Source organism: Anopheles maculipalpis, chromosome 3RL, assembly GCF_943734695.1.
Source record: "Anopheles maculipalpis chromosome 3RL, idAnoMacuDA_375_x, whole genome shotgun sequence".
Taxonomy (NCBI): domain Eukaryota; kingdom Metazoa; phylum Arthropoda; class Insecta; order Diptera; family Culicidae; genus Anopheles; species Anopheles maculipalpis.
The window spans coordinates 40,656,853-40,683,194 of record NC_064872.1 but is presented as its reverse complement, the minus strand read 5'-3'; the positions used below and the strand labels follow the sequence as shown (position 1 = coordinate 40,683,194).

Below are 26,342 nucleotides of genomic sequence, written 5' to 3'. Positions count from 1 at the left end.
AATCCCTCTTTGCATGGGACGCAACCAGCGCCAGTATTGCTGCTAATGCCGGAATTTCTTTGTCCGAGCGGATAAAGTATTATTCCTTCATGCACGTGCTTGCATATGTCACATTAAAATGAGCAAGATGTTCGTTAGATTGCGCTGACACACGCCGTTGGTAGACAATAGTCGGGGGGTTGGTGAAATGTATCGCAGTAGAGTTGTGCTGAAGATAAATAGCGTTGGTGCTTACTATCGCTGTAATGATAAGAGCGCTTGGTGCTGCCACAAGAACACGGTGAAGCAACTTTAATCACTTATTCTGTCCATCATACGGCAGATCTCATCATTTCCTAAATCCAGCGTGGCTGTATGCCACGTTGATATGAATACTCTCAGTGCCATCATTACGATGGTAAAATGAAGGAAGTTTACATTGCTTGCTACGTGTATCGTACACCGAATGTTGTGTTTAACCATATTTTCATCATAATGAAACAATTGTTCAAACATGCCAAGATGCGGAAGGGTTTGAAGCACCAGTGTAATAAACACACACGCGCTTGGTGGTGGTTCATACACAAGAAATGGAATTGTACTTAGCCCCATGGGCTCCAACATATAAAAGTAATGGAAAAGAGAAATCCGATTGGCCACTTATGCAATATCTCGTGTTGCTGTTTACTGACGTTTCGCAAAAACAAAAAATGTAGTAAGCCCAGCCAATGCTATACTACCACCCTGTCGGTCTTTGGGCTTGTGGGCCGGTCTGATTTGGAGCCGATGAAGAAGTAAGCTTCTTTTGTCTTGTAGCATAAGGTGCGTACTTAAAGGAGGTTAATTTTAGTGAGTCCAATTCAGTAAGCTTCGTTATTGAGCGATAGAAGAAGGTGGGTGCGCATAACCAAGAAAGTAGTTATCTTCATGCTTTTTAATCCCAGAAAGTGACTTTTCAATAGGTAGTTTTCACTCTTTAGATGATTGTATGTATTGGACTATGATTACCGAATAAAATAACTTAAAATGTAGAGCTCGCGTTATGCTCCATAACATCGAGATAGAGACGAATGAAGTCCGATATCTCAGAGTCTCTAAAAAACTCCAAACATAACATCAATAAGGGTTTCAAACAATGGAGCTAAATCTCGAAAAATAACTACGATTTTTTAAGAAAAATTTGATAAACCCGGAGGTCAAACTTGCAGACGATTTTAGCTTAAAATCATTAAGAAACATTGTGTGACAAATAATATGCAAACGTGCATCGCCTTTTTCACTCCTCTCGAAAATCGTCATTAGATTTTCGCTTTAATGTGTTTCTGTCTACCAGACTAATGTTTGCCTGTCTGATGAGTCGGTCCAGCAATTGTCTGGTGGTCAAATCTAATAACGGCTCGACACTGGTTGTAAATTTGTCTGCGCTGAGAATGAGATTGTTTCCTTAGTGCAACAATTATCAAAAAATTGACAAACTCTCTCACAGACTTAATGAAATCATTATAATTTTAACGCACGCCTACTGATAGCAAACGACCTGCTTCAACTCTAATCTGCAAGTTGTGTGGCTGGTTTCGGGTTCATATTACCCTAGCTTAATTATTATTTAACGTGAAGCCAATATCAAGAAGCTTTGTTTAGAGTGAAGGATACAACTTGAACGTGGTTTTCCCTCGATTCTCTTTTAACTTTAACGCTTAGGCTCTAATCTCGTTTTCACAAATTTGACAACCATTTGACGATCGTTCAACTCGTAGAGTTGAACCTTGATCTAATTGACCTTCCAATAAGTTTTGCATGGCTGTGGGCAACAACAAGATTGAATTTAATAGAAAAAATAGAATTATGTGCCAGCAAATGAATAGAAAATTGTAATTACTTAAGATATTCAACCATTATCGACTAGCCCTTGCACTAGATCATGCTTTTTGGTTGTTGTCAAATGTTATTGAAGTAAGCAAACGTGTCCATTCTGGCCGTAACAGCTGATAGACAAGTTGGAGACGCAATTCTCACACAGCCCATTAACGGAGGACTTTGAAGCTCACACCCAACCGGCCCACATGCCACCGGCCGTTGTTATCAGTTAATGACTTACCCTGGTTGCGATGAAGACGACCGCCTGCAAGTACCGTGATAGCTTCCTTGTGCATATTCCAGACATAAACATAAGTTTAAACCCCATGAGCTTAATAATCTTCATAGTGTCTCGTTTATCACCAGATTTACTGTGTGTGTGTGTGAACACAGGTGTGTATAGTTTTGAATCTTTATGCAACGACAAACGTTGCTAATGTAAAACGGTTTCGTTTTGTTCTATATCGTCCGTTACTGTAGGTCTCTCGATAAGATAAGGCCGATACTATTAGAGAAAACGATAGGCAATTGCAGCCTGTATCCTTAGCGATAATGGAAGATATTTGGAAGCAGTATACACAGATGAAGGGGAGGCCCGGTGGTATAGGCGACAGCGGCGCCGGTCTTCAAACGGCAGGACCGGAGTTCAAATCCCATCCGTGAGGACTCTGACTAAACAACTACGTGGTATCGGAGAGTCTAGTAAGCCATTTCGATGACCGGCATGACCTTAGAGGTCGTTAAGGCAAGAAGAAGAAGAAGAAGAAGCATGTAGCTTTATCAGCTGTTAGTGTTAGCAAACATTTCCATGCTCGGCTGAGGACAAAGTGTGAATAATTCTAGGGCTTCCGCGACGCACCGACTCTTATTTAAGGTTATTGAATGACTGTTTTTTTGTTGTCAAATCTAACCCAAAAGTTCTGTTTGCATATGTATGCGTATGCGGGACAGGACGCACATAAATATTTTTCGCGTGTGTTGTGTGGTTTCTTGTTCTCATTTAACTTTCAAAGCATCAGAATGTCGTTGGCCTTTGCCAAGCGGTTGATCGACCTATCGTCTGTGTTTTTTTTTTGTGCGTCGTTTTAGGACTTACATCCTTCCGTACTCAATTTCATCTTAGCAAAGGCCAGGGTTTTTCTTCGAATTTTACGTCGCAACACAAACGATGGAAAAAATACCTTTCACCACAAACAGAGGAAGCGTCCAATGTAGAGCGTGTCAGCAAAGAATAACTTGCTCTGGCAATATGTTGTTGCACAAAAAATATAAAAAAACATACGCAAAAGATAACCGTTCGGTTCTTCTGATTGATGTGGGCAGAAGTGGACGACAGGTTGGGCCCGTTTTCTTTTATCGTTGTGTGTGCGAAACGAATCTTACATGAAAGTTACACAGCGCAACACAACACTCATCTGTTTTGCGTGTTTGGCGAGGTGCGTAGGTTCCGTCCAATTGCGTAGATAAAACAGAAACAGTCTGCGTACACTTCCAACACATTTCAATCCGTCGTTTGCACCATCAGAAGCTTGTGTGTGTGCGTGAGACATGTTGAAATCAGTCGTCACTGAAGGGATTGCGTATGTTTTTTATTTTTTATTTTGTGTTTTCGTCGTGTCAAATCTCATATCGTATCGCATCCTCTCGCAATTTGAGCATATTCTCCTGGCGATCATCATCCTCTACACGCACAGCATATGTAAACGGAAGAGAAAATGAAAGGTAAAAGAGAGAGAGAGAGTCTAACGGAGGGGACAAAGAAGGCTATGAAACCTGCGTGAGGGAGCTGTTTTGAGGATATATGAAATTGCGTATTGACGCAAATTTGGCTGCGATGGAATGATGAAAAGTTTGTTTTTTTTTTTTTTTATTTGCTTTGAAACTTTTATCAACACTAGAAGATAATGAAATTATGTTTGTGTTGTATTTTGTTAAAAAACTTTCTCAAATCTTATTTTATACAAAAAAATTATCCAAATCTAAAAGTGGATTAATTGAACTTTATGTTGCCGACGATCTTGCTACGCTTTCGGAAGATTATGAGTGGGAGCGATAGATAAACGAGGCAATTTTGTCAAAAATGACTTCGCTATGCTTCGCTAGAGACCTTGACAAGTCATGATGAATAAGGCCATGCCTCACAACGTTTGTGTGATACTCAATGTTTCTATGCTGTCGAACTGTTTGTAGAAACGATTCTTTAGGCAACTTTTCCGTATGGCCACATGGTTTGAAAGGAAGGCAAGGTGATTGTAGGTCTTATTACAGTTGAATAGGCACCTAAACACGTGACGGACTTCATAAAAAGGGTAATGCGCAAAAAAAAAGTCCAATGCAAATAAGCTTCAAAGAGTGTCGAAGAGCATGGGAACATTAATGAGCAATTTTTAACTACAGTTTTTCGTTGGAATCGATGTATGTATGTTACAATGATGTTTTGAATGGGATTATTTTCTTCCTTGAAAATTTCCAAACTTCCTCTGCTGCGTGTACATTATCAACGATGACGTTGTTTAAACTCCGACTTCTTCTGTTTCCGGGTATGGTTTTTGTTGCGTATTATGCTCGTTTCTTCATTACATTTATGCACCGTGTAAAATATTGGAGAAGGTAGATCATGGTTCAAATTGTGCACACAAATACCAACACTTTACGGCTGATGGCAGGATTCCAAAGGGGCACTGTTGCTGCATGGTGGGATGAGACCGAAAGCATATATACGAGTGAGAAAGAGATCGAGCAAAGGCACACGGGGAGGGTGCGAAAAGAGACGCAAAGTGTATGGGTTGAAGTTGTACTAAACAATGCTAATAGCATTAAGAAGTTGAAAAATATATAGCCTATATAGAATTGAACACAAAATATCGGTTTGTATTTGGAGGAATTGTGACAGCCGAAGAGGAAAGAAGACAAACTCGCCCTCGCCCGTTCGCTCGGGATTTGTGTGTTTGGGCGCAGTAGCAGTAGAGGAAAATGGTCCCGATGTTACACACACACTGTCTCAAAATCGACCAGCTGATTGCTGTATATAAGCGCTGAAGGTGTCATATATCGCCATTGCACGCGCGCTGAAACAGTTTCTCTTTCTTTCGCTCTTCCACTCCGAGCTCTCCGATGTATTCACCGTGCGGTGGTGACCATGGCATGCGCAACATCAACACAAACGTACTTTTCCGTTTTCATCAAACGCAATAGCAGCACACACGCTCAGCATCATCCCTTCCTGCAGGGCACATGCACACACACACCCCCTTTTGCCGTTTGGTTGTGTCGATCGCTCGCTCGTTGTGTGTTAGCTACACACGCGCCGCTCTTCGCCAACTGCTGGATATACACAGTTGCCATACAGTAGCAATCGCAAAACGATGTGCGTTGTGTGCGTGAGATGGAGTATGGTTTTGGTTTATTTCAAGGGTGTAAGCAAAGTGGAAGGGGGGGGGGGGAGGGATTATGCGAGGGATGAAGAGAAGGGGTAGTGAAAACACATGTGTTCAAGAAACAAAACACAGAAAAAAACATACACACATACATAACAGTTAAGTTCGATTCTATCAAAGTCCCCGTGTGGGAGACGTAGCATAGCGAGCAAATTTATTTTAATCATATCGTTTTTTTTACATGCCCCACTAAGCTGATACAATACACTTCACCCTTCTTAAATTCACAGTTTGCTCAGTCAGTTTGGGGGGGAAGTATTTCCAATTCATGGCTCGAAACCTCACCCCTATACTTCCTGAGTGACCATTTGCGTCGTCCTACCATAAAACCCCACGATCTAGTAGTCTAGATCTAGATCTCCTCTAGTAGTCTCGTCTCCAAACAACTTTAGTTGGGATAGCTCGCGTGTGTGTGTGTGTGGCAGGGTGTTTCCGAGTCTAAATCGGCCAAATGTAAACAGAAAAAGAAATAGGCAGCACATGCGCGAATATGCGAATGATTTCCCATCATCATCATCAACACTATTCTAAAGATATATTAATAAGCAGAACAAGAAGAGACAGGGAAGCTGAATTTAAGGGTATAAACTAAGGGCAGAAATTGCAAAGCATCAGCACGTTGCTTGCTTGTTTTGTTTTTGTGGACCTTGGGGTACTTCAAATTAACCAACAAAGAAAGGGTCATTCAACGGTTTAAGGACATTCAGCAACCAAGGGATTCTTCATCTCCATGATAGTTCTCGGGAAGAAATCACGGGAGCATCTCCGTGATACTTTTTACGCACTGTTAATCTTCAGAAACTTTTTTACCAGCACCATTATATGAGTAGCAGCCCTCATTACCAATTGTATAAAGGGGGGTTAGGTACAAATCTGACACACTCGTTGTTCGTTACCTTGTTGCCCAAATGTAGTCGACAGTATTGGGTCCGTATAGAGAACCTGATGGTCCGTCCGTCCGTTTTTGCTTTTAACCGTTTATTTACAAAGCACCAAAAACGGATGCGAATCAAGAGAAGACGAAGCAAAGTGAGGAGGTATCCAGATCTATGCAATGTGTTGTGGAGTGTTGTGTCCTCTGGGATGTGTAGAATAAGGGCGGCTATGTCATACCTTAGTCAAACACAGCACAGAGTGTTTATATTTTTAGAGGTGAACGAGCAGATCGTGTAGCGCATGCAGATGATCATGATGACGCTGACGACAACGATCATGGCCTGACCGCGACGGCTGGGGAGGGTGGGGTGTTTGGTGGGAGCTTTGAGTAGCGATTGAAGCTGTGAAACTCAGACTAACCGCTAGGCAAGGTTTGTGTGGTTTCCTTTTGTAAGTGTTGCCGTCCTGCTATCTTGCTTGCCAGCCGAAGCAAAGCAGGCACACCAGCTTCGCAACAGAAGGAGGAAGTCTTATGAATATTGGATGAAGTTCTCTAGTTTTATTTTTTTAGTTTCTTCGTCTGTATTTGCCGATGATCGAGAAGACAATCGACGCATTAAAACCTAAGACAAAAAAAAACCTGTCCGAGGGTGGTTTTTGTTGGTTGTTCGCTTGTCGGTGACGTTTAGACTCATGCAAAAACAACATGCGGCAAAAAGCAATCGCTGGTGGTGGGTAAATAAATCAAAGTAAATCGAGAGAAAGAGAGAGAGAGAGAGAGAGAGAGAGAGAGAGAATTTTCTTGCATTCATCAGAACCATTTACCATCAGTAAATACAATTTTTTCTTGAGCCACCTTGTAAAAGTGGGTTCAATAAATTAATTATTTTTAAATAAAACAATAAAAATCTTACAACATCTTAACGTATAACTCTCTGCTTATCTTTATAGGTACATAACACATAACTTATACTGGCCGAGGGACACTATATTATATTTTGTGAGTAACACATACCATACAGATTGCATTCTATATTCTACTTTGTTCTGTTGTTGTAGTGCTTTGTTGTTGGACTTTGCTGCAAATAATCTGTATCGACCAACAATGAAACGTTTCAATGCTTATTCAAATCAATTGCAGTACAGCAACTTTATTGACACTGCTTACTGTAACCTTCAATTGTACTGTCCTCCAAATTTGCTTCGTTTTTGCTAAAGATAGCAAACTTTTCGAGTTAAAACGTTATCCGCGAATGACCAATTTTATTTTGTATAAATTGTCTGGCTTAACAACAATTCCCTTTTTTCTTCGCCCCATTCGTTCTGTCCTTGAGCAAAGGTATATTTGTCCTCGGGTGTCTCCTACCACGTGAACACTCAATGGAGGAGGAGTGCAAAATCACCTATTATGGATCGGTTGCAATTACAATTTCCATAGCGGTCGCTTCACATGCTATATAGTGTGTATTCTCGCACGACCTGGAGATCCCATGGCACGGAAGAGTAAAACGAATGATTGGCTGGTCATAATAAAATCATCATTTTCCATAGTCGATACTGGTGAGCTGTAAAATCTGTTTAGAGGAACTTGCATTGGCCAGCCTTTAAATGTAATTTGTATTACAGCTATTTGCTTATAACCGAGTATTCCGAGAATACAGGGTTTCTGAGTAGAACTAGACAAGTGCGAAACATTTCTGGGCAACGGTTAAGATGAACTGGACAACGGGTAAGTTGAGCTGGACAACCGTTGCCCTTTCTCGACAGTGGTCAAGTTGAACTGGACAAACGCTAGGTTGAAGTGGACAAACGTCAAGCAGCACTGGACATCCATATTTGAAATGGTTGATGGAACGGTTTGAAGCGTTTCGGAAACGCTTGGCAAATTTTAAAATTAAAAAAATTGTTCTGAATTGTATTGAATGCATGTTATGTATGTAAATTACAAAAAAATGTGTATTTCAACGGTTACTTTTAAAATGTTTGCCAAGCATTTCCGAAACGCTTCAAACTGTTTCATCAACCATTTCAAATATGTCTGTCCAGTTCTGCTTGACGTTTGTCCACTTCAACCTAGCGTTTGTCCAGTTCAACTTGACCACTGTCGAGAAAGGGCGACGCTTCAACCTATCCGCTGTCCAGTTCATCTTGAGCGTTGTCTAGAAATTTTTCGCTCTTGTCTAATTCTACTCAGAAACACTGTAATGAAATATCCAAGGAGGAAATGCTTTGTGAAATTTTTAATTAGTCAATACATGCGGTGTTGACTAAAAAATAGTTATTCGCGCATATAGTTAAGTCTGCCAAATGACTGGTCATCAGTAATGATTGTCAGATGGCTTACCAGACCTGCCGATACCACTTAGTTTTATAAGTCACTGTCCTCACTACGAGGGGACGGTCCTGATGGCATTTGATGCCCGGTCCTGCCGTGTGAAGATCGGCGCCGATATCGCCTTTACCACCGGACCGCACTTTTGTGTTATTAGAAAAAATGAAATATATTCCGAGAGACAGCCGCCGGTATGCTAAGTGATTCAAATTGAGTGAGCTTTAATTCTTGCCCTGATGTTTCCATCGGTTCTATTCTTTCGTCTTAACCAGCATGCTATTGATTACTTCTGCTCGGCAGCCGTAGTGTCTTACCTCGCCAGAGAAGTTCGTCCAGAACATCCGCTTGCGTTACGATTGCTTCCGCTCTACTTCGTTGTAACTTTAACCTTGCGGCCTCGCATTTTCGTATGCCTTTTGTTCGTAATTAACCTTCAATTGCTATCGTTCATTCGCTTGTGTGTGTGTGTGTGTGTGTGTGTGTGTGTGTGTGTGTGTGTGTGTGTGTGTGTGTGTGTCTGTGTGTGTGTGTGTGTGTGTGTGTGTGTGTGTGTGTGTGTGTGTGTGTGTGTGTGTGTGTGTGTGTGTGTGTGTGTGTGTAGAATCGTTACATTCTTTCATGTTACTGCCAGTGTCGATCACATGCCGATAATGTGGCGAAACAGCTGTGTGGTACTAGTGTCGAACACACCATACTAATAGAATTTACCACAATCTGTGGTCATTTAATTTGGACGCTCTCGCGCTATCAACCAAACACGATAATAACCCCCCATGCACGACGATGTACTTTAGAAGATTTATACTAGATAAATATCAAGTAACCAACCAACTAGACATGAGAGGCCTAACCACCCTTTGCTTTTCAATCAAGGTTTCTTTGTGTTGTGAACTGTGGAGTATTGCAAGTGTGTGTGTGTGTGTGCGTTTATATTCGTTACCGTTTCCCAGCACGAACGGTTTTGCGGCACGTGGAGCGTATGGATTTCATTAGAATTGAATTTACCCCTACTGGGAGTGATAGAGGAAAACCGATGCACTACGACGAGGTGCGTTGTGTTTGAATGAACACAGGGATTGTATAAGAGGGAAGGTGCAACATAACATCTGATCAAATGCAAAAGTGAGTTTACTAATACCACCGTGAGCCATAGATGTAACGAGACACGAGATTTTGCATGATCAACTGCTTCTCAATTGGTTGCCGCTTTGTCTGGAGGGTTCATGCCATGTTTAACATGCCGTTCGAATCGCTAGAGGTTGCTATCGTCTTAAAACTATTGAAATGGCAATAAAATGTTGCAAAGTTGGCAAATTTTTCTTCGTGAGAAGTTGAGAATGACCTGTCTCTGGATTAAAAAGGCAAGCGAATTCAAGAGAAGGGAAGAGTAGCGGCTATTCACCACACGTACGCACACCGCACGCCTTCTGATTGAGGTTTATGTTACGCGGTTCCGTCTCACCCAAAAGATAGAACCCGGCCCCGTCCAACCCTGCTGGACAAATGGAAGGCTGAAGAATAGGCAACCCGTGCACCGTTAGACTTCACTTTCTTTTTTGCTGTTGCCCCTACTGGCCCTGTGTCGAGGTAGGACGTCAAATCGCTGACGCAAAACTCAAGGGCGAAAAGATAGAGAGAGGTATTTAGTGCAAGAAAATCGGCACGTGTTGTTTTGTGACCAGAACGGCTCTTGCCAATTGCTAACCACCACCTGAAACACTATATCAATCAGCTAACACAATACATCCACAATGGGAACAGTTTCATAAGCACCACCAGTGTGAGAGTGAAGCAGTTCGTCCAACACACGGCAGCCACCACCTACCGATACATTCGCTCTGGTTTTTCGGTACGGACATTTCAAGGACCCCAACTTCATTCGATCATGATCATGATCGAAATCCTTCACCACACATTCATTTACTCAGCCCTCTTCTCTTGAGCGAACCGACTACTGCCACCAGAATTGTTGTGAAACAGCTGATCGCATTTGACAGCTGGCTGGTTGGCTAGTGAACAAGTAAAGCAGCAAGGCAACGTTGCTGCACGGTTGCGTGTACTGTATGAGATAACATAAGTGGAAGTTTTGCTTAGCACTCGAAATCAGCGAACCTTCACCTATCCGCGTGTGTAGATCGCGAAAAGGGGTTTTTTTTCTGCGCCCTAGCATCATCAAACGTCAGACCCTCGATCAGTGTGTTATGTCAATGAAATCCAACCACCAACCAACCAAGCTGCGTATGTATGTGTATATATGGGATTTTTTTCCCTTCAAGGTCTAACGAGGAAGGTTAAATAATACATGTGTGTGGCAAAGGTTCTTAAAACTCGTTGCGATTTTTGCTGCACTGATATGGAGTTTGTGCCAGTTGTCGGACGCTTTGACAAATGTTTAATTGCCCAATTAGTACCCGAATAAATGTCTCACAAGTAATATTATTGTTATACTTTGATAAAATTGAATGGAAATGTTATCATTGAAGTGTGTTAGTTGGATTAAAGTTTTTATTTCTGGTTATTTTATCTACCTGGTCGTTGAAATATCTGCAATTTCGAACTTTGTAAGCTAAGGTCCATGAAGAGCATAGAAATCAGTCCTATTGCCATCTGGTCGCTTCAAGTGTGCACGTTTGAGTAGATTCGAAGACAACTTTGGACACATCCAATGGATAATTGCTCATTGAATTGCGTCACACAGATGAAATTCCAAAAATAAGCATATTTCTTTACCGAACAGAGGAAAGAGTTAGCTGTATTGAAATAAACATAAATCGTGGAGATGTTCAAAATGTACTTTTTTTGTCTCTTTGGTCGAGGAATATGATGTTAAAAAACCCAGTCACAAGACAAGTAACAGAGGACTTATATTCCATCAAATTTCATTTTGTTAACCTGTTAGTACGTCAGAAGCAAAATTCTGTCGGTGTCCTCAGTTCTTGAAAAGTGTCTAAAACAAGACCAAACTTCAACCGATAACAGCGGAACATAAATCGTTAACCTTGCGTTTGAATGGTTGTACTGTTGATAATATTGTGGTGAAGGTTGTGAGATATTGTCCCTTCGGGGGGTATGTTGTTCTTATTGGCCTTGATTTGTGGTCGAAGATTAATCGTCGGACATTTAAATGATCTTTTTTGAAACTGATTGTGTTTTATTAAAAAGTTTCTTGTTAGTTTCATTACCTTCGTATGCTACTTGAGTGACACTAAAAAAGTCAAAATTTTCTTGTACAATACTAGAGAAAAACACTTCAAACAGCAGTAACCTGCAAAGGATTTACTAAAACACCGACTATTGGGAAGTAAATTGAATTATAGAAATGTAATTTATGCCTCTGTGCTATAGAAGCAGAACATTATTTCTCGCTGTCGCGCAAAAATAGAACTGTGTCATGTATCGTGAGCCGTCTTCGACGGTCGATGGTTTCTAATTTAGTTCATCCGTTCAGAGCCGATCGCGATCATCAGCTTACGCACAAACGATTACGACGAATGTTCGCACATATGTATCGATGTGTGAATGTTTCAATGTGTGGGTAACAGAGAAAAGTACTTTTATATGGCTCCTTCGTGGCACCCTTTTACGACGGTTGCATGATTCTTACCCATCCTCTTAAGAGAGCGAGCTATTAATGCTGGCCGCGGACATGATTATCGATCAGGGAAAGGTGCCTTTCGCTGTGCAGCCAATATCTGTTCGACGGTGAGCTCTGATGTATGTGAAGGCAAACTTTACAGCAATGTACTTTTCCCATAAAAGTGGTAAAATGGTTTCGAGGAACAACTTGCAAATATTTTAAAGAAGCATGGAAGAAATTTAATTTATTTATCCTGCTGTGAATGAGAATAAATCCATTACACGAACTTGTACCTTGCCCGCTTACAATCAGCATCAATTAGCTCAATTGATTATCATCGTCACCGACATCTCTCCCATAATTAACTTTCACTGGATTTTTTTTTTCTGTATATCTCAATGGTCTGGACCCAGAAGTGAGGGACTTGACTTTACGAAACGTGTTACCTTAACTTGTTGCGTATTGCTAGCTATACAGTGCAAAGCTGTTTTCTCTACCAAACCTACCGATAGGTTTGTGTATACAAGAGATGGTAACCAAACCGGTCCCCGAGGTAATCTCTCTCGCCTTCGTTCCTGCGGTGTGTGTTACCCTGTGTCACGCGTTTGGTTTCGATCGCAAAATGGATGGCTTTATTTATATATGTGTTTTTGAACGAGTAAACCGTGCGCACCGACAATTGCTGCGCTAGATAGCAGCACGTGTCATTAAAAATAGTGTACCCCGTTTTGTGTATGGTGCCCTCAGACGAGACGGCGTGCGTGTTGTTGTGTGCTTTTAACAGTTGGCGTGTGATTTAGAATTGCTGGAACTTATACTAAACGATCGATCAAGGATTTTTACATTTAATACATTTTTTGCATACCGAATTGCATGGTAAAAACATGATGAAGAGTCTTCCAATTGTATGGGATCAATAGACGCTAAGGTCTTGAAAAGCTGTACGTCAGCGTGCTCGGTTCTCTTAATTATGTCGTAGTTCCAAACACGCTTTTAACGCCTGATCACTTACTACGGCTTTCATCGTTTACTACATTATCAATCGACGGCGACTGGATGAAGCATTCGTTTAGGCCACGATGGAGCACAACTCATTTGAGTTTACACTTCACATGCGAGCGTCAAGTATAGTCATACACGGATTTTGCAGTTGTTGAATTAAACCAGACGTTATTTATATACACACAAGCTAACATAATACAAACGGCATTCTCGCGCAATCGCGCTTGCTGTCTCGTTGGCCGTACTCTTACCTTTGCCCTCCCATGTTGAAGAGAGATTAAAACGTGTCGATAACTTCATTCTCGTACGCGTTCCGAAACCAGCTCTTTCCAGTTTTGCGATCACATTTCTCTCTTATGGTATGCCTGGGAGGATCGTTCAACAAGATCACTTCAACGATTCTACCAGAAGAAGATAGACGAATTTGAAATGCATCGTACTACGGTCGCTTTCTTCACAGGGGTTCGTTTTTGGACCAAGGGACAACTACCGAAAAGGTTATCGCGCGTATATAACCTTCTCGTGGCACGAGGGTACGCAAGATCTTCACTTTCCTTGTGCGTGTTGGATTCAACAAACGGTACAAGAGGGAAAAAGGAACTGATTGTAGCTTGTTGAACTTCTGCCCCGTTCCGGTAGCAACAACGCATCGTGCAAAGCTTTCTCTGAACAAGCTGAAGAACGTAAATAACATGTACACACTTCGATAGGTGTTCTAGTCCTTGTGAAGGACGAACGGACGATCAACTTTTGCCCGTCTGGATCATCTCCTGGATCGGGAAGTTTAATTATGGTCCTCATTCAATGAACATTGATTTGTTTGTCTTTTTCATGGTACTGCAGCGCAGCAACAATTTCAGAGGTGGAGTTAAATGTACTGTGAATTACTGGCTGTTTGTTGGTGAGTGAGTATCTTGAAAGAAATGGAAATGGACCAAGAAATTAAACAAGAGTATGAATGCTACACCCCTGTGCAAGAAAACCATCTGCGTCACTACTTCTCTAAGGGGTTTCTTTGACAAATCTTTGCGTGGGTCGATCTATTTTCTTTATGTTAACATCTCTCGACACGACGGGCCACGATGGAAACTAAGCGGTACAAACAGATTTGTATTCTCTAGCTTCTGTTTTTCTCTATTAATCTCCAGTAATGTGGACAACGAAAAAAAATATGGAAAGATAATTGGTATCAATAGTCTATTCACATTAACACATTAACGATTTTGAGCCGGTGTCAAATACAGTACTGGACAAAATAATTCATACGCTTTAACTATTCCTTCTACAAGCTCAATATTTTCTTCGATGTAATAGTTACAACAATGCTATCTTTAGGAAAGTTGTTGCGCTATTATCAGGCAATAATGTTGTAGAAGTGAAGTTTTTATAATTATGCATGGCTTTCTAAATATATCCTATCCTTCAGGAAAGGATGAGGATCGGAATGGACAAAATAAATCATACACCAGATTTGTTATTCACAAGTTATCCTTATATCAAATAACTCCTTTTATTTTTGAAACCCTTAATATTTGGTGATCATACCTTCAGCGCCGCTTCCAATCGAAGAGGCATACTTTTAACGAGATTCCGTAGATATTCTGGATCAATTTTCTCCCACGCTGTTTTCAAAACATCAAAATAGTCGTCTTGGTTGGAGATCGATGTTTTGTCCACTTTATCGTCCAAATAACACCACAACTTTTCTATCGGATTCAAGTCGGGAGATTGGGGTGGCCATTCGAGCACCTTAATTCGGTTTAATTTGAAGAACGCAGTTGTTTTTTGAAACCTTTAAATTTTCATCCAACAAGTTAATACTTGCAGTTAATCTGCAGTCATAATCCCCTTAATATTCACCAAACTTCCGACTCCAGACCACGCAAACGATCCCCAAACCATAATGGTCCCCCTCTCCATGCTTTACCGCCTTCTGAAAATATATGTAGTTCCTTAAGTGCGTCACCGGATCTGCGCCATACCCTGGATTGACGTTTTTCTCTAAACAGTTCATACTTGCTCTCATTGCTCCACAAAACGCTTTTCCAAAAGTCAATGGACATTCCGGCGTACTTTTTGGCAAATTCCAATCTCTTCCGTTTGTTTTGCATGCTCATGAAAGCGCTGCGCTTCGATGCCAAACAATTTTTCAACCCACTCTCGTTGAGGCGCCGGCGTATGGTACGGCGATCGACAATCCAGATTCATCGTTTTCTTAATTTCCCTGGAAGACAACTTAGGGTTTTGCTTCGCCATCCGAATTATTCTCGCATCATCACGACGGGTCGTTACGCGATGACGTTCTTGTCCAGATAAGTTGCGCACAATTCCAAAGGTTTCGTGTTTTTTTCCAGATATGCTGCACAGTGCCAATAGAAATCGAACACTTTTCAGCAGTTTTCCGGAAAGCAATTTCTTTTTTGCGATCGCTTATAACCAGATTTCTCACATCGAGTTAAATTTGTTTTCCTGACATTTTACACATTTCATATGACGCAATATTTTGATCCAGTAAAAGAAACTTTCCAGTAAAAGAACTATAGAATAAGCCACAGGGCTGCTAGTTTTACAGTGCTGCCTGAACGTTAGTTAATTAGCACGACAAAAAAAGTTTTTTAAGTGTATGATTTATTTTGTCCATGCTTAAAAAACAACTGTTGGCTATAACATCTTCTTGTATGCATATAAAGCTATTCAAAATATTTTTTCCTGCAATATTTAAAACTTTATTGAAAATACTGTAATTCTTCCGAATAAATCATGGCTTTTATCTGAAAAAAAAAAGTAAATACTCCTCAAAGAAGAGCATTTCTACTTTGCGCGTATGATTTATTTTGTCCAGTACTGTATGTAATGAAACGAATAGTAGCTAACGATGGCGGCTGTACATTTTTATTAAAAAAAACATTCGCTTGTGCCTGTTGAATTCTCCATCGATCTCTATTAGAGAAAAATAGATGAAATTCATTGGTAGTTTTGCTGGAATCGATGATAATAGAGCCTAAACTAGTGAGAGTGATGAAGCAAATGGAATTAATTTTGTTCAAATCACCTTCTAAAGACGTCGCTACTGCTTCTCTACGTCATTCCTTTGCAGTCGTTGTATACGAAGTCATAAATATTGTTGCAATCACGGTATCATTAGATTCACCTTTGTCTACACCCGTTGTCGTCATCGGTTGACGGACGATTTAGTGGATGACATTTACGTTGGATCGAACAGTGTGGCTCTCCCCACTGGAACATCTGAGACTCGAAACGACTTCTCTCAAGTCAATCGGTACGATGATGATGTAGATGACGACGATGATGATGCTCACGATGACAATTTTAGTTCCAACCAAATCACGTGTTGTTACCGCACCTGAAGGCGATCCCGTCCGTACGTGCCACAAACAAAGAATAGAAACAAATCGTCTGTTGTACATAGGAAATCAACTGTTATCCAGCAGGGAGGGGAAACTAACGATTCGCACCCTTCCATATGGGCACCCGTTGCCGTTACCGCTTACTTCTCTCGGATCTCTACTGAAATGACCTCACCACCACTGGATTCGAAGTGAAGATGATATTGGTGTTTCCATTTTCCTTGGCCCTGTGACGCACAGCTTTGACTTCTCTTCACTGTTTGCAGTGCGCTCTCTTTTGTTTCGTTTCGGCATGATTTCAAAAGTGGAGTTGATTCTCTTGCTCTCGTGATTTGCTTGCAACATATTTCCCACTTCTCGACTCGACGTGTTAAAATACCCAGCGATAATACATAACAGGACGAGACTGCGGTGGAGGCGCACGGCCGAGCCTGCCTATTCACATAGCTTGTGCTGCGGACACACGGTCACGAACACTAGCTTAGAAAAACATATGATTCCTCTGGCGTACAGCAATAATCGCCCCGTTTGGACCGTTTGGACTGTTGAGAAAATTGACTGCTTATGATGAAGAGAGAAAGAGAGAGAGAGAGAGAGAGAGAGAGAGAGAGAGAAAAAAAACAGGCGGAAAATAGAGTGTGACTGCAAGCGTTGGATTTCATGGTTATTGGAGTGGATCATTTAATGTCATGCCCAATCCTGTTCTAGCGCTAAATATGTGCATATTTTGTGATCTTTTCTAGTACTTCCTTTAATATGTGTTGAATTGTGGTTAAAGGTTTAAAAAAATATATATTTATATATATTTATCCACTTATATGCGTAACGCAACTGTGCTGCCGGTGAGAGCAATATTGTCGTAAGTATGCCCGAAAACATTTACACCAATACCAATAACAAAACCAAGGTTTGATTTGCGGTTTAATAAGATATGGTACAAATGAGCCTTTGCGATCGCCCAAAAACCATCTCACAAGATAAACGACAATCGAAGGTCCATTAGCAAATGAAACACTTTCGGTTTATCTTGAGGGATTTTTCGACACCCCAGAAACTATTTTTATGAGCAAACACGATTCTAAGAGTCCCTTAACGTGGAACGCCTCGTGACCTACTTTTCACTGCCGGTTTTATATGTCCGCCAGGTCTCTGGCCATCAGCATCAACATCGACATTGGGTATCCAAGAAGACCCCTAGAACGTTAACGCTCAGCGCTCCCCGTAGAATCCCTGGTGCACGTGTGTGTGCGATGTACATAAGGCAACACGCACCAAATGGGGCCACCCGAAGCAACACAATACTTCCTACTACTTCTCTTTTTTAGCTTTTCTTTTTCGCCCTCGAACAGCTTGCAACATAATCGAGAGAGGCACCAGATTCAATGGAGGGAATCTCGCAGAGTCTTTAGTGGGACACAGGGCGGAGCGGGCAAGGTGGAACTCGAGCTCGCATTTCCCTAACTGTGTATGAAGACGTTTTCCATCCATCGTAACAGAGAACTTAAACGAGAGTTCCCCACCGCGTGCGTTTTGCCAGCTTAGAGTTTCAATTCCCTTTCACTCTCTATGCCGAGCATGGCGTGCGGCTTTACATCGCTACTTTTGATTACATGTTGGATTAAAAGCACGCTAAAAACACTTTCATGTTTCTATAATGTATAGTAATACCCATTTCTGATACAAAAGTGGTAAAAAAATCCTTCATTTAAATAATGTCCATGTTATGTTCGATTTTCACTTCCTGGTTTGGTATTGTTTCGCGTTCTCTCGTCTATTAAAGCCACGTACCGAAAAAGCCAAAATGCAAGAACGTGTGACATTTAGATATGTCTTCTTTTTTACATTTGTATGTTAAACATTGGTGAATGGAATGTTGCCAAAAGCAACATTCGTCGCCGACGGTTTGCGCTGGTTGGTTGGCGTACTTGGCACAGAAACATGCCCCATGTGTCTTCATCAATTCACGGTCATTTCGAATGTTGCGAATGTTGTTCACCAACAACGTTGACCAGGTGCTGCTGAGCTGGCTCGAAAAACCTAACCAACACAGACTATCCCAACACGTGCACGTCGATCGTCAAGTAGTAGTGCAGTTAGTTTGATAGTTCCCCATGCTACCTGAAGCCAAAACCAATTTCCAATTTCATTCGTAATGAAATCGACCTAAAAACGCAGCCTGGGGCTAACCGTCTCCCGGTTTGTGGCTGTGCTTAAGTCGCTCTGCTCATAGGATTTTGTAAAGAGTCATGCACGCGCGTCGTTCGGTGCTTAGAGTTCGGTGTGGTGTCTGTATTTGGTTGCATAATTTATGTGCCCATGCCACATCACCTGCAGCAGCAGCACACTTCAGTCCAGTCATTCGCATTTACACTTTGTGAAGGTTGGTGGGTGTGTTCGCTATTGCTTCGCCGACTCGTTACGTTCAGGTGAGGGGCTTATGTTTTATGGGTTATGTTTTCCATGCAGATTGCCGTTGTCTCGATGTCTGTTGCTTTTGCTTGCCGTGTGCGTCGAAGGCCACTCTAAACTAGTTAGACAACAATTGCTCTTTCGATTGGTTTTTTTTTGACGAAAAGCATTTTTACCTCCCATGCGATGTGATAGCAAAGGCAATATGTTTTATAGATTTTGTTGTAACTTGTGTCGTTAAAAGCCTCTACATGTTGAATATTCTTCTCTTTTTTTTCTTTGCTTAACGACCCATAGGTTATGCCGGCCATATAATGGCAGGCTAGACTTTACTAGTATACCCTGTACTATGACTTGAAATACAACGCTCCATAATGTTCACTAATCTCATGCTTTGCATTTACATTTATTTTAATTTTAGATGCACAGCGGTAGCTCCATATCTCCTAAACACCCTGCCATTCCGGTTTCCATTGGCATCGCATCTCTTGTGCTGGAAGGAAGATCATCCGCACTAGATGACAGTTCGATCAACGCTTCGACCAACGTTTGTGCCACCTCGAGTGGGCTCGTCAGCGGTCATGGAAATGGCAGTGGTGGCGGAGCCGGCGGAGGATCTTCAACTGGTACCGGAGCGGCAGGAGGTGGCGGCGATGATGAGGAGGATGGTGGGTTTTGTGGGCAACGGCGTGCAAGCGAGAACACTGTTGGAGCGTCCTCGCTCCAGCAATGCAGTCTTATGGCCATTAATGAATCACAAAAATCTCTCGCCATGACTTGCTGCCATACACCTAACGAAACGCAGCGAATTAATCTAAAGCTGCAGCAAATTCGTTCCTCCTGTCCGAGCACGAGCAAGGATGAAGTGCAGCAGCTGGTAACGGTGTCGGGCGAACCGAGCCGGGTATCGAACGGTGGCGGTCACAGACACGAAAGGGAAATTTATGAATCATTCTCCAAAGTGGTGCCCCAGCACGATCCAGCCGCTAGGGCGTCCCCGTCATCACCAGCATCGACTGTAACATCCTGGTATTCGCATGAATTGCCAATCTCTGGCTCAACCGCTACCGCTGGTATCGTCATCTACAGTGGATTCGAGAAAATGAACGTACTTGGTACTGTGTCGCCCATCAAGAATCATCCGATGGGCAACAGCTTCATAAACTTTTCCTCCTCGTCATCGGTTTCTGCCATACCATCGTCTTCTTCGGTCAGCTCAGTGCAGCACCGTAAGCCCGCTGCTTCTTCCAAACTGCAATCATCGTCGTCTTCGAGTCCGCGCGAAGGACCCCACTGTGAGCAGTTTCTAAAGAAAATTGGACTCACTAAGCCGGATACGGCTGAAGGATCGGAGCATCACTGCAGCTATCGCAACAAATACGTAAGATATCGGCAACTGCTTACCGCGCGGTCTATTTAACCTGTTACAACTGTAGGAAATGAAACCAACACATTATCTGCTTATTTCAGTGCCTTCGCTGGCAACTTTACTTCAAGCAGCTTTCGACCATACTGACGAATGGAGAAGCAGTTTGCATCGAGGTTTACCTGGGTCCGGAAAACCATACGATACTCTTGGAACAATGGATTCTGAAACTAGTGATGACGTAAGTAAACCAAAGCATTGCGCTTATTAGGAGAGGCCTAATCTTCTTTCTTTCTCTATCACACATCACACACAGAAAATCTCCTGCGACCATGACCATCCAGTCACTGTGCGCCGCGATACGTAGTCAGCTTTACTTTTCACAAATATCTGCCTGGACCGACTTGATCAAAAAATCACTCGAGCCGGATATTTTCTCTCATCCGCGCATTAAAAAGATAATCCCTGCCGGAGCTTCCGGGGGAGCTTCCTTTGGCTTGCCGCAAGCTAAGCTCGATATTCTGTTTCGCATTCGAACGTACGACAATACGGCGTGTTTTAACGAGAAACCGAACGTGCACAATTTCCCCGATGCGAGTGTGGCAGAAAATTTCGTCATACAGGTCTGCTTAAAAAGCTTGCCCCGGCTTGATCGAATACCCGGCATCGATGCCGCTTTGGATGCAGCGAAAATGATTGCATGCTTGCAAAAGCAGCAGCACGTTGATCGCATACCATTGCCCTGCCACGAGAAAGGCAAACATCGATGCGCTTTCCGTGTGGAGCTGGAAGAGGAGGAAGACGAGTACGATCCATCCATGGTGGAAGGTACGGTTGATGGTGATGGCAGAGATGATGGTGACGAATGTCTGCAGCTAACATCGGCCGCCATTAGTCACCGCGAAAAACAGTTGCTTAAGTACCGGAAGAGAATGTTAAAGCGTGAAAAGAAAAAGAAAAGCGGATGTGCGGGAGAAGGAAGCACCAATGGAAGCGTCTCCAGCAGCAACACTAGCACTAGTGGAGGTGATCGGAATGGTTCATGTACCGATGGTTCATCATACTTATCAGCGAAACACTATAGCATGTGTAGTCAGATTGGATCGATTGGAAGCGGCGTAGGGTGTAAAATGTTGACCCCAGGAGCACCAGGACCATTAGGATTTGGCAATGGTGTTAGTGTGACTGCAAATGATGAGTGCAGTAATGGATCCTGCCGCAACGTTTTAACATCCTCGATCAACTCAATCCAGCCACCGCTTTATTCCTCAAACGATCATCATCAAGCAATGGTGATCTGTGAAGATCGTTTTCATCCAGTCGCCACCAACTCCAAATCCACCCAAACTACTACATCTGGCTTGTCCAACGATATGTTACCACCGGTCGTTTCCGTAGCCACACAAACCGATCCCACTGTTTTGGGAACACCTGTCTGCCGTGATTGCAACAATCGCTCACGGGAGGCAAATGGACGTGTGACGGAACCTGCTCCGATCGGTAACCAGGCACAACGCGGTATGGATGTTAGCCAAAATGTGAACCACGCTAGTAGCAGCATTAGCAGCAGCGGCAGCACAAACCGTGATAGATATATGCAATATTTTAACAATTACTATAGGACTTATAATATTATCAATGAAAACTGTGATAAAGGTCCAGCAGCAGCACCTGAAGCGTGTGTAAAGCCGGCACGAACCACCACCGACGTGCCGATGGAAGAAGGTACCTTTCCTAGCGTCCAAAAGCCAAGGATAGGCGACACCGATGCGAACATTGCTACTGCTCGTCGACCATGCTTCATCGTCGGAGGCGATGGATATGAAGGCGATGAGGATGACGATGGCAGTACCCAGAAAAGGAATCGTGGTTCTCCCATCCTTCCGCCAGGAGATATGCTCCTTCAAGCCATTCAAAGAACTGCCATGTTAGGTGGGTCCGAGTCGAATAATCGCGAGAAGCAAGAAAGCGTTAAAAATGGCCACGGACCGACGGCTTTAAATAATAACAACTATACCACTGCAAACAATAATATCGTGGAGCGTGAAACAACGGCAGTAGTGAACGATGGCAGCCGGGTGCAGGTTCCAAGCGGAAAACAACCACCAGGCCAGCACACCGATGCTAGACGCAACGAAATGGTGGATGGCAGGGACAGCAGTAAAATGGCAGCAAAAACATGTGAATCAAGCGAATGTGATACCTTGAGCAAGGAAAAGAAGCTAGATTTAGGTGACTGTCGACTGTGCAAGCGACAAAAAACGAAGCATAATTTTAAACTAAACCTTTCCACGTTGTTATCCACCTCGTCGTTAGCCACTAGTAAAGTGTTACCCACCGTTGTTTCTTCCTGCACTAAAAGGGAAGCGGCGAAGAAAAGTATCATCGCTACCTCTAGCGTACTGGATTGTGGTACCACACCGCCTGGCTGTCGGCGAACACTGTCCGAGAGTCTCGTGGGACATCTTACCATTCCAGGATCGTCCAGCACGTCGTCTGTGGTAAACGGCCATGGCAGCACAGCTAGATGCGAAGGTAGTGATGGTGATGATACTGTTCATTCGAATCATGGATCAAACGAAGGCTATCCCAGCGGCGAAGATCTTAGCCCGGACGATAGTCCAATGCTAAGCAGTTCGACGGGTGCAGTTGGTAATGGCATTTTTACGTTTGAACAGATGAAATCGTACAGACGAGCGTTCTCCGAGGATGTGATCGACACGATCACAACTCTAGTTCCAAGGGTGTACGAAAACAATGATCGTAATCAGGCCACCGAAGAGGACAGTACGGAGGATGACGCTAGCAACGGTGGTAACGATAATGAGAGCGATCATGCATTTGCGCAAGATCGCTGTTCTTCGCACAAGGCGTGCGGTTGTACTGTCGATCGGCGCACGGCAAACGATGACAGCCCACAGGTGTTGGGAACACTTACAGCAGGTAAATGTGGACATCAAATTCCACGTCGTCATCGACCGCATACATCAACACCGGCAGCAGCAGCAGCCAATGGCAATAATTGTAAGGAACCGCTCTACATCAGTTGTTCTGAGACGGATTGTTCTGTGAGCACGGCCAGTAGCGTATCGCCACACAAAAAGCAAATCCTTAGCTGTGCTGCGATGGGAAACAGTTCACAAGCTAGTATTTCGAACAGCAAAAGCGAGGATCGTTGCAGCAGCTTAAAGCAGCAGCTTATACAGCATAAACCATCTTCAAAAATCAACCTTAACTATGTGTTTTGTTTGTCTCCCTTGGCACGGGATGATTCCGGTTTCACCAGCGGAAGCAGTCCTGTCACATCAACCTCTTTCCCTGCCACGTCCCCAATAGCGATCGATGGCGGCGTCTCGTTCGGAAGCTCGAAAAGTGAACGAAAGGCGAATAGTGGTACGGTCAGTCCGGGATTATTTCGTTATGATTTTGAGGAAACTCCCATCAGTCCCGTTTCGGGCACGATCAAATCGAAATCGGCTCCGATATTTCCTTTCTCGCCACCTTCTGGGGGAGGTGCACTTTCGCCAAGGTTTTTACGAAATGCCCAACGCCAGTTTCACCATCGTACACGCTATCCTTCGGAGCGATCTTCTTTCTCGGAGCGATCTTCGATCGGATCGGATGAGCAACTGTCAGATGATGATCTATCATCCTACCTGCTGGATTCATCGAACGGGGGCAGTTACTGCAGTCCACTGTCTGGACCTCAGCTACTGCCGTTTGAAGATGTTGTTGCTGTTGCTGGAACGTCATCAAAGATGGGCCGGTATGGGGTGCGTTCCAGCACTACCGCTTGCATTATGCCCACCACGCAGATGTTGAGCAAGGTACTGAACAGGAATCTGTTCAAATTTGGCCGTGCACCAATGCTGGGGACGCTGGAAGAGTCATTGTTGCAGCGTCGTCTTACGCCAAAGTTCCAGGTGGCCGATTTTAAGGTGCTGCTAGGCGCTTCTGGTAGCTTCTGTCCAACGCAGCTCACCATACCGGCTGCTTCCTACTTCTACGAGCTCCCTGGACAACATCTAACTACACCGTATGTGGTAAGTGTGCTGATCTACGATCACTATTATGTACTGTTTTAACAGGTACATGGGTAGACAAGTTTTAGTCCTGACACCGATAAAAGGTTTTTTTTTGCCGAATTCGTTTTGTTTACCCAACTCAACTGCTTTCGAGAGCGAATCAGTGCTTATAGCGAACTACAATGTTTTTTCGAAGTCATTTTAAAAATATAGTTTTTTATTAGCCCTACAATAGGCCTCTGTTTCAGCGATTACTTCATCATTGGACCTCAATTCCTCTCCATCCCGCTAATAGCCCGGAAATGGCTGGTTTATTGTTTATTTTATTTACTTAATTTTACTTTTTTTGACACAGAAATCAATGATGGATCAGCACACCAAATCCGATGTTATTCATGCTTTGCACAATATTAGATGCTCTCCTTTAAACACTATAACTCATCATCTAATCAATAGACAGCTATCAAATTCATACATGTATGTTTTCAAAGTTGGCCAAAACTGACAAAATGTTTAATTTGTTGTTTGTGCACAATCTATACACCAGGACTATAACTTATCTACCCAACTCTGGTAATACCTCCTACATCGGCAAGCTAAAATATTATTGTATGTTTTTAATTTTCAGTGTGAATTACGTCTTCCAAGAAAGGGATACTCAATACCGCGCACAGGCACCGTCCAGGCAACGTTGCTCAACCCGCTGGGAACGGTGGTGCGGATGTTTGTCGTGCCGTATGATTTTCGTGATATGCCAGCAATGTCCACCACGTTTATACGGCAGCGCATACTCGCTTGTGACGATAGCAGCCTCAAGCTGCTCGGCAAAAACATCGAACAACTTAGTAATGCTGAGCAAATGAAACTGCTTCGTTATGCGATCCATTTGCGGTAAGCACTCGAGCTGTTTTAATTTGTGTGCTCAGGAAACGCTACTTTAGCAAAGAAAAAATAATAATTAATACGTTATTTCTTCATTGACACACTTTCAACGACAGGTTTCAAACATCGCGATCTGGAAAATTATCGCTTCATACAGACATCCGTCTGCTGATATCCCGCCGCACGGACTGTGATACGGCCGCTGCCCATGCGAAAAATTTGCTCGAGTCCCCGAACGAACTGAAAGTGGTTACCATTGTACCGGATAGTCCCAAATTTAGTTTACGTATTGATAAGCAACAGTAATTTTTTCATCGCCGCGATCGCACGAGAATGGTTGAGAAGAGAGTCATTTTACTAAAATTAGTATCTGCAGCCACAGGAATTTATTCTCTGTGTTTTCCTTCAGAAACACAAACGCACGTGGGTATTTTATGTTTTGAATTAATGTTTTTTAATTATCATTTCTCTTACTGGTCTGCTAGTTGGTTTTGCGCAAATGTTATTATAGTGGGGAGTTGTGATTAATTTTGCAATTTTATTTTTTATAAGTGATGTGAATTATATTTTTTCGAAAAAAAAAAAAACAATTCCTGCGTCTATCGGTCTCGGATGTTTTATTTGTGTTATTTAATTTACCGTTCAACAGGCTGTGTGATCTCGGGCTTGTTTAGCTTTCAAACTAGGAGACGTGCAAATCTCAATCACGTAGAATGTGTTTTCCTCCAAATTTTGCTTTTCGCGCACAGATTTTAGCAGGCAAAAATTATATTTCCCGATTCATAAAACGTGTAAAATCTATTTTTCCTCGGGGTTAGAGTAGAGTTAATTTGACGCGTCACGGGCTAATTGTGATGAGCTAAAAAAAAACTTTAACAAACGAATAATATGAAGTTGACTCGAACACTCAACGAGAAGTCGTTAAAACCATCTGCAAGATACAAGCAATTGTGATTTATAGATCGGTTTAGATTTATGCTTCAACTGTGATTGATAGAAAGCGTAAATAATATATAATAGATGCAAACACAGACGCAGTGTGTTTAGCGCAATTGGCGTGAGTGTGTATATGCGACCAAAAATGATAAAACAACTGTAAACAAAAATGAAAATTATGATCATTCCGGAGAAAATGAAGAAAAGGACATATAAATCTGAAAAAAATCGAAAATAACGAAAAAACACATGTTTTGTCTGGGTTAAGAGAACCTTTTCACGCTACCGTTTTAAAG

General features: G+C 42.6%; 1 protein-coding gene across 1 annotated transcript in view; it reads left to right on the top strand.

Moving 5' to 3' along the window:
• Positions 1-25,423, top strand: part of LOC126563778 (uncharacterized) — a 29,037-nt gene extending 3,614 nt beyond the window's left edge. Inside the window, exons 2-6 of the mRNA XM_050220512.1 lie at positions 19,259-20,218; positions 20,308-20,444; positions 20,520-24,246; positions 24,857-25,119; positions 25,227-25,423. Coding sequence (XP_050076469.1) covers positions 19,259-20,218; positions 20,308-20,444; positions 20,520-24,246; positions 24,857-25,119; positions 25,227-25,416 — 5,277 coding nt within the window. The 3' untranslated portion in view covers positions 25,417-25,423. The remainder of the gene's footprint in view (positions 1-19,258; positions 20,219-20,307; positions 20,445-20,519; positions 24,247-24,856; positions 25,120-25,226) is intronic.
• The last annotated feature ends 919 nt before the right edge of the window (positions 25,424-26,342 follow it).